General features: G+C 41.1%; 1 protein-coding gene across 3 annotated transcripts in view; it reads right to left on the bottom strand.

Annotated features, from left to right (window-relative positions):
• Ccdc171 (coiled-coil domain containing 171) overlaps positions 1–9,056 on the bottom strand; it is a 317,157-nt gene that overhangs the window by 180,330 nt on the left and 127,771 nt on the right. For all 3 annotated transcript variants that reach the window (XM_029540270.1, XM_029540269.1, XM_029540271.1), the window contains 2 exons: positions 1,262–1,766; positions 348–464 (listed from right to left, as the gene is read on the bottom strand). In XM_029540270.1, coding sequence (XP_029396130.1) covers positions 348–464; positions 1,262–1,766 — 622 coding nt within the window. The remainder of the gene's footprint in view (positions 1–347; positions 465–1,261; positions 1,767–9,056) is intronic.

Raw genomic sequence — 9,056 nt, 5'->3', positions numbered from 1 at the left:
GAGAGAGAGAGAGAGAGAGAGCGCAAGAGAGAGGGGGGGAGAGAGAGAGAGAGAGAACACAAATGGTGTGCTTTCCATAGGAAAAAGAAATCACTAAGGGGAAGAATGGAGTAGACCCATTTGCCAAAAACAATTTATGTAATTGTCTTTGTAAATAAATAGAGTTTGTCATCAAAATTTGCATTCATTTACATGTTTAGATCATTAAATACATGTTTAACAATCTCTCTGTGGTTAAGTAAAATACATATATAATTTCTTATAATATTATCAGAATTTGTACCATAAGGAGTTTCTGGGCATTTGTTCTTAAGTATATGTTGCTAAGGAATAATAGGTGACCATACCTGTTTTACTAATGACTTCTTGCAGCTCCGTCATAGAACTGATGATTGTACCTAGAAGGTCAGAACTGGTAAGCCACGTGAATGCCTGTAAACAGCGCAACTGTTCCCTCTGATGTTCTGCAGAGACAGAAGCATCCGTTATGAAATGCTACAAGCTATTAAAAAATCCACATTTAAATTTCATAGTAGCTCAGTAAATCAGACTTTGTATGCCTAATGTTTTCTAGTACAGAAAATCTAGTTATATCTGATTGACCTGACATTAAATAACAGACATCTGAAGAAGACAGACATTTCCTTTAGTTTTTGATTCATGACAACAGCCTGATTCTTAGCAGCTGCACTGTCTGAGGGTGCAGCGGCAGAACACTTGCTTGGCGCGAGGCTAGCCTTAGGGTTGATCCCCTAGGCACGAATTGTTAAAAGTTAACAACTAAATCTACTATTTCCTCAAAATAGTAAAACAGTCCCAAAAAATGTCAGCCAAAAATTCATATTTGCACCATTTTTAAGCAACTCTTTAAGAAATTTTTAACTCCCATCATTTTACTCTTATTCTATGTGGAAAGCATGGATAACTTGTTCTGAGAATTTTTAAGTGTCTGTTTTGGATGGTTATAATTGAAAAACTGATGTATAAACTCTCTACTGTAAAAAAAAATTCAAATGCAATAAAACTAGACAATACTGAAATTATACATATTTGCTTCTTAATATCATTTACAACAAAACAATCAAGGCTAATTTGTATAAAATTAACATTTATATGCATATACATCTGAAGATATCCTGGAATGTGTTACAAGATTTGACATATTACATAATTCTTTGAAGGTTTATGTGATGGCCAACCGCACATACACTGTATTTCACTTACACATAACTTAGAATTTTAAAAGCACTGAGACTCTTACTTGGGAACTTGCACTTGTCTTTGGGCTCCCCGGTACACACCAGCATGCCTATGCCTTCTTTACAGCTCTCCATCCAGGTGAAAAGAAAGGCACAGGATTGGCCCAAAAGCTTGAGTCTGTTTGCTGCCAAGATTGCAATCACACCTTTCCGGAAGACACGGACCAATCCCTTGAATGTTTTTTTCTTCGTTTTGGCTTCTTCTTGTTTCTTCTCGTCTACTGCTGACAACGCCTGGGCCAGGGTTCTAATTTCCAGTTTGAACAGTTCCAAACTATTGACTTGCTCCTGGAGAAAGTCCCTCTGTGTGGATAAGGCACATGACCTGCTGTAGAGAGGACACAGCGCACCAGCCATCAGCGCACAGGCTGCCAGCAAGCACGTCTGTTCCCTCTGCGTCCTGGACAACGTGGTTTTGAAATGTGAATTCTCACGAACCAGTTGTTCGTGGGAGTTCTCGATGCGGTTCAATTTTTCTGAGTTTTTTTCTGCAATTTCTTGAAATTTCTACAAAAGAAGTCAAATAATATTTATAATCATGAAACAGAAAGAAATACTTTTGATGAAACTACAACTTCCCTTCAAAAGATCTGTTATGAAATATCTAAGTGTACAACGTTAGTGTTCAAACCTGACAGGTTTGAATGTGCACACTGACCTTGAAAATCTCTTGCATGGAAGCTTTACATAAACTATAACACATAAATCTGAGAGCATTTCATCAATTTCCTGTGTCCTGGCACATAAATACACATATGTAGGAAAAGTGGGGGCTATAGAGATGGCTTAGTGGTTAAGAGCACCGACTGCTCTTCCACAGGACTCAGGATCAATTCCTAGCATCCACATGGCAGCTCACAACTGTCTAGAACGCCAGATCTGATGCCCTCACACAGGCATACACACAGGCAAAACACCAAGGCCCAGGAAATAAAAATCAGTAATTTTTTTTAAAGAGAGAGAAAAATGAGCTTTCTGGACCTAATTTCTCCTTTCCACTCCTCAATAATTATTATTTCCCCGTCAATAGAAACTACACTGAAAACTGGGGCTTTTATAGTAAAAGACAGCATCATTGCCAAAAATAAACAGAGTAAAATTAGTGATGCAAGAAACGGCAGTCGATGAGCTGTCTGCCATGTCTGATCTGGAGAAACAGGAGCAGAGTGTTTGTTTCAACGCCTAACTTCCCAGACAGCGGCACACAGCAGCTCCAGAGAGAGAAGAAAGGACAGCGCTGAGCTGGGCCTTTGTAGCTCTCTGTCCCTTTTTCCATAATTAACGTTCTTAGAATTCAAAATTTAACTTGAAACCAAAACTAAACATTAACTGGAAGAACCATAAGTAGAAATAAATTAGCCACCTATGAGCTCTTCTGTGCATTCTGGTTTGGGAGGTAAAAAGAGAAAGTGTTTTTAACTAACGGGTTCCACTTTAGTATTCATTTATCCTTCGGTAAATATTGTAGATTACTCACTGAGTTTAATATGCTATGCAAACAGATGCCAATCATTATTATGGTCCAATGCTACAGCAGATACATGCCGAACTGCCTGAGCACCAAAGGGCACGTGACAAAATGATGCTGACAAGTTTTTGGAGAGACATGATAGTTAAAGGAGAAGCGGGAGCGAGACAGACAAGAGAGAAAAATGTAAACCTACACCATTAATAAGGAGGCTACATAATAGCAACCTTTTTAATAATTTAATCTAACCTTTCAACCAACCATGATTTAGCAGCCATGGTTACATTTTTATTTTCAAAGTGAACCATCATGACATAGCTGTGAACCTCTTTGTCTCTGAGCAAACTAAGGGAGTTCAATTCTAGCATGATAGTCACTTAGAAACAGACATATTACCCTCAGTATCAGTGTGGCAAAGTCAAGTTCTGTCTTCATAACGAGAATCCTTCAGGGACATTAAAGGAACTATTTCTCTTTGTACTACTGGTTTAAACTGTACCATGTGAAAAATTTAAAGTTGATCTTTGGAAGAGGTATATGATGTCTTATTCAAGAGTTGCCCAGTGAACACCCAGAAGAACAAAAGGCACTTGTTAAATTCACGTTGGCAGGAGCACCTCAAAAGATATCAGCATCTAAGGCAAGTCATGCAAACACTCGGCCACAGTGCAAGGTGCGGTGTGCAAAGGCTACCGTGGGTACTGCTGTGGGGCAAGAGCAAGGTAACTTCAAGCTAGCAGACACAACAACTGAGGAAATAAATCCTAGGAGACAGTCTCGCCAAGACAAAGAGCTGAAGACGCTCAGAGGCACGGCGAAGCAGAGAAAGGAGAAAGGCAGGCATAAAAAAAGTCACTGTTTGAAAGACTTAATGTATTGCGTGCACTCCTTTCAGTAAAGGAAACATTGAATCTTAGAAATGCATTTTCTAATGAACGGACTGGAAATGTGAGGTAACTCGCAGAATGGAACTATCAAGACCCAAGCCCAGGAAGACCAATACTACACTCAAACCTTTCTCCCAGGCAGATCCTAATTTAGGACTTTTATAATTAGAGTGTTTCAGTTGCTAGTGACCATAGAAGCCAGGAAGCTAGGAGCAGGGCCAGCGAAGGGGGAGAGGAGGCAGAAGGCATGTGCTATGGTGGCAGAGGAGGCCAACACTGGAGGCAGAATGGTTTGAGCAGGGACGGGAGTTAAGGGACCACAGAGCAGAGGGGATAGAGGGATGCTTAGCTAATGTTTTAAAAGTTTAAGAGGAAGTATCCTGCGTAGATGAGCAATGCTGTTTCCAGAAGCCATGGTATCAGATATGGGCTGCCCCCACCATGAGCTGTTAGTGAGGGTGATCCCAAAGGACTCGAAAAGAACACAAGCTATTACCTTTGTCCCTCTTTGCCTACCACAACTAGTGATCCTCTTACTATAGACAGTATACACTTTGGTTGCAAGACTTCAAAAAAAATCATACTGGAACTGAAATCATGGTCCCCTCCCTGCTGGATAGCTTTCAGAGAGCCAGAAGGTACTGTGCAGGTTGCTGGAAGAGAAAACTCAATGCTAGTCTTCCTCAGCTGTGAACCACGCAAGCTGTGATACCAAACTGCTTGGGCAAGATACAGCTACAGGTGCAATCGATATGTGACGGTTGCAGGGGTGACGAACCACTTTCTGCTTAGATCTGAGCAGCCCAGTCCGCTGAAGGAAATCCACGCCCAGTACTGCAAATCTAATCACCGTAGCTGAGAGGTCACAGGCCCCAGGCAGGAGGATGCAGAATTTGGGGGTTGGGGATGGGGGAGTCACAGCTACTAGTGTTGTTTTGCTAAATAGACATGGTATCAAACTGCCACCCAAATATTTGTTTCTACCCACAGTACTTCTCCCAGTCTTAGTTAAGGAGTATTGTTTGCTGTGGACAACAGTCAATGCAAAAACGCATGCCTGATGGAAACTGTTGAGAAAACGTGACTGTTGGGTGTTCATCCCCAAACAAGACATTTAAATCCCTCCAAAGCTCAAGGAACATTACAGAGGAGGGAGTAGAAAAAATGGGAGAGTCAGAGATGGGGAAGAATGCTATGAAGCACTGTCTGCCCACCACAGCATGACTACTGCACTCTCAGACTCATGGCTATGATTGCCAGCACAGGAACGGCACAAGGTCAATATTTCGTCATGAATAGGGGGGTGGCTCAGAGGCCCCACCTCGACCTGAGTGGCTGCTGGAGGTTAACGGTTGCTGACGAAAGGGAAGCATTTTCCTTAGTATTATAGCTACTGGAAAATTGGTCCAGTAAATAACCTCCCTACCTATGCTATACAACCAACATCAATTTAAACTTATACATTCATAAGAAGGGAGGGAGGGAAGGAGGGAGGGATGGGCAGTTTAGCAAGTGAGGGAGAGAACTGAAATAGGGTACCAGGGAGAGAAAAATGACCAAACATATAATTAACATGTATGGAATTATCAAAGAGTAAAATAAAGAAACATTAAAAGCATACCAATATCAGAAGGGAGGAGAGAAATTGTTCTCCCTCCTTCCGTAACACATTTTAATTGTTTTTTTTATTTATTCCAAAGTGTCCTTTTCTAAGACCCGGTCTAGTGGTATCTATGGTAGAAATGGTAAGAAATGGAGGTGTGGAGAAATAAAAGTATTGTGTGTTCCCAACACCTACATCTCCACTGAGGGCCAATCAGAGGCAGCATTAGCCTCCAGTGTAACTGAACTATGTCCCGTGGCTCCACACAAATACCACTAGCAAAGCAAGCAGTGCCCCAGGAGGAAAGGCCGCTGAAAACACACAAGAACGTCTGAGCAGTGATGCCTACTGGAACTGCTTCCCTGTCCAGGCAGGTCGCTAAGCAAGCTCTAAGAAAAGAAAAGAGTGCTGCTTCGGGTATAGGATATGACTCAGAAACATGAGCATTTGGTAAAACAAGAGCCGGAAGGCAAGACACAGTACTCTGTGGAAGTATGAATAATTCTAACGCCCAGAGAGAGAAGGCAGGGGTGGAAAGCCGAGCAGTTACACAACACGTTCTTGGGACGCTTGTGTGGGGAGCTAAGGGATGTAACTCCATCAGGAAATTTGTAAGAAGACATAAAATCCCAGAACAGAGACACTTAATCAATGGACGTGAGACTCAGAAACAATAATAAAAACTACGTCACCATAGAGTCCCACCGAACGTGGTTAGAAAGAAAAGCAAGTCCTGAAGGTTAATTCTAAGCTCTTACCAAAAGTCGGGCAGACTGGTTCATGGAAAAGCAAAATGGAAAGGAAACTGCAGGAAGTGTGTGAGCATACCTGAGGCTGACCAGTGACAGGTGCTGTTGGAGTCCGACAAAAGACCCTCACTCACAAAGACCACAGAGAACTCCATCGCGGCAAACCGCAAGAGGATTTTTATTGATCCAATCGCACTGGGGACACTCCTCTCAGCACACAGGCCAGAGGAGAGACCCAGAACAAAGAAAAAAAACACTTTTTATACCTTGTAAGGGGCAGATTTAGGCAACAGGGCGAGCTGGCTTATTCTCATCGGTGTAGCGAGTCACCTTTTCAGGCATTGGTTGGTTCGCATAGTGACTACCCTTGGCCTAGTGACTCACTCTGCCTGCCCCCATGGTGAGTTACTATGATTTGGTTGGCAAAGCAGTAGTACATTTTGAAATTATGGGTCAGCTATTAAAGTCACGGAATTCTAGCAAGGTCAGGGTGGTTTTTCTCAGCATTCAGTGTGGGGCGGGATAGGGGAATTTCTCTGGGAACTGCTAATCTTGTTATGGTTATTTTTCTGAGAACAGTTCACTTTGTTTTGGCAGCTGCAGACTTAGTCCTTTTGACCGCTGTTTCTGACAGTCCCTTCAGAGGGGAAGGGGCTAGGTGACCTTGAACTTCTTTTGGATTGTACAGTGCATGAGCATACATGAGGCTGACCAGTGACAGGTGTGTGAGGATACATGAGGCTGACCAATGACAGCCACATAAGCAGAAATAAAGTGAGCCCTGTATCTCAGGCTTTTAATGTGTCTCCAAAAAAAAAAAAAATCTATGAAAATGTGTTACTTGCTAATTTTATTATATATTTCAAATATATAAAATGATATTAATTGCCTCTGGCATAAATCAACTAGCCTATTGAATAGCTAAAAGTGAGGCAGGTCTCTTAAAGAAAAGACTCAAGGGGGTAAACAAGAACAAAATATAATAGCATACATGTGTTCATGAAAATGCTGCCTGTATGATAGCACACACCTTTAATCCCAGAACTCAGGAAGCAGAGGCAGGCAGATTTCCGAGTTTGAGGCCAGCAAGATTACAGAGTGAGTTCCAGAACAGCCAGGGAAACACAGAGAAACCCTGTATTACAAAAAAAAACAAAAAAAAACAAAACAAAAGGAATAAAGGAAACACCATTATGGAACTTTGTATGCTAACAAAATAGCTAAAAAGTGAAAACAAAACAACAAAATCACTTCAGTCCATGTTAGCCCATGACAAATCTTCAGCTCCCGCACAGCACACAACTGCACAGCTGAGACAGGTCCGTTTTATAAATAATAAAACTCATCCAAGTCCTTAGGCTGGGTTCACCTCTTGTTTGCTGCCTTCCCATCTGAAGAATTCGACCTTCCCCTCAAGTCACAACAGGCCTTCCCCGTGATGCTGATGGAGATGGAGCTGCAGAGCTGGGTCTGTTCGCTCACGTGACCCTGACGGCTACGTGCCACACGTCCGCATCTCCCTCGCAGCATCCATCCGAGCCTTCACAGCCCGTCTCCGCTGTCTATTCTGACGTGCCTTCCCATCCTTCTCATTCTCAGTGATCTAGAGGCTGTCTGAATGTAAAGACCACTTGGGCACTGAATCGCCACGCTGCTACCCGTGGATTCCATGTGTCTGTGTCTCTCTGTCCTGAATACTTTGATTGCTTATTCCTAGAGGACACAAGTTACTTACTATGCAGGCTGTCACAGGGCTCTGTACCCTGTAGGTATCTAACAAATACTGAGGGAATTAAGTAACTCGTTATAAAAAGCATCCCTGGATTTACCAAGGTGCTTTGTCCAGAACAGCAACTGAGTAAAAATCTAATTGATGAAAAAAGTTTAACAATGTAAAGAACAGGGAAGGAAAATCTAATAAAGACAAGGTAATTTCCACATATACTTCAGAACTTACAAGCCAAAACTCTGTTTTAAATCGATTCTGGCTTTCCACAGGGACTTTCAGAGATATACATTATTTACTCTGAAGTTCTCTTGAAGAACAAAGCCTGTTTGATAGTCAGGCTAGAATCAGCTGTAGAGCAAATCTGCTCTACCAAAAAAAAAAAAAAAAAAAAAGGGGGGTTCTCCACCCAGGGATATTAAAGGCCAATGTTTTAAAAACAAACATAACACACATCAATTTCAAATGCAAAAGCATTCCTCATACTGAAATAACCTTCCCTACCTTAGGCTGTTTAATTTAAAAATAATAATAACCTTCTCAAATTCTTCCAGAACATCATTCTTATCTTGAACTTTAAACAACTCAAAATATAAGATGAATATCTTTTACCCAAATGTCTTTAGCGTAACAAAATTATTGTGTAACTTGACTACTTATTTCTCACTGAAAAATTTAAAAGCCCATGCAGCTTCTAGAGAAACGATGCCTTCTTCCCTGAGAATCACGACCTTTCAGGGCTGAGGGCTCAGTTTGTGGAACCCTGCAAGCTTTGAAATGCTGGTCTGGAAACCCAGGAAAGCCATTGTTTTTAATCATATTAAGTCCAGGAAATAAGCTGTTCTTAATCACACTATGCTGATCATTATGACAGTGCAAACTACAAACTGGTTTTAGACACCAAGGACTTCGGACAGAATATCTTGTGTAAGTCACTTATCTTGCCTTTTATGCAAGGCAATATGCATAAAAGATACAACTACAAACATAAGATGTAAATACATGTCCTTTAAAACAAAGAATATTTTGTGGAGACTGGATCTCTCATACAGGGATCATGGGGATGAAATGGTACAGCCACTTTCAATGACAATTTAACAGTTCCTCAGCAAGATAAAAAGCATCACCATATAATCTAGTAGTTGTCTATATACATGAACTGTCAAAGTCCATAAAGATTATTTACCTAAAAACACTATCATTACATATATTAGCATATCAAACATATGTCACAAATAAAATATACTTAAGTTTATGCTTTTATTTTTAATGCAATACAATATATAAAATTCCCTTCAGCTCAACCATATCCTCCTGGGGCAGGGCAAGAGGTGAAGATATTCTCCTTAAAAAAAAAAAAAAAA

Source organism: Mus pahari, chromosome 6 (genome assembly GCF_900095145.1).
Source record: "Mus pahari chromosome 6, PAHARI_EIJ_v1.1, whole genome shotgun sequence".
Lineage (NCBI taxonomy): Eukaryota > Metazoa > Chordata > Mammalia > Rodentia > Muridae > Mus > Mus pahari.
Note: the sequence above shows the minus strand (reverse complement) of the source record. Positions and strands in the feature narration are given on the sequence as shown.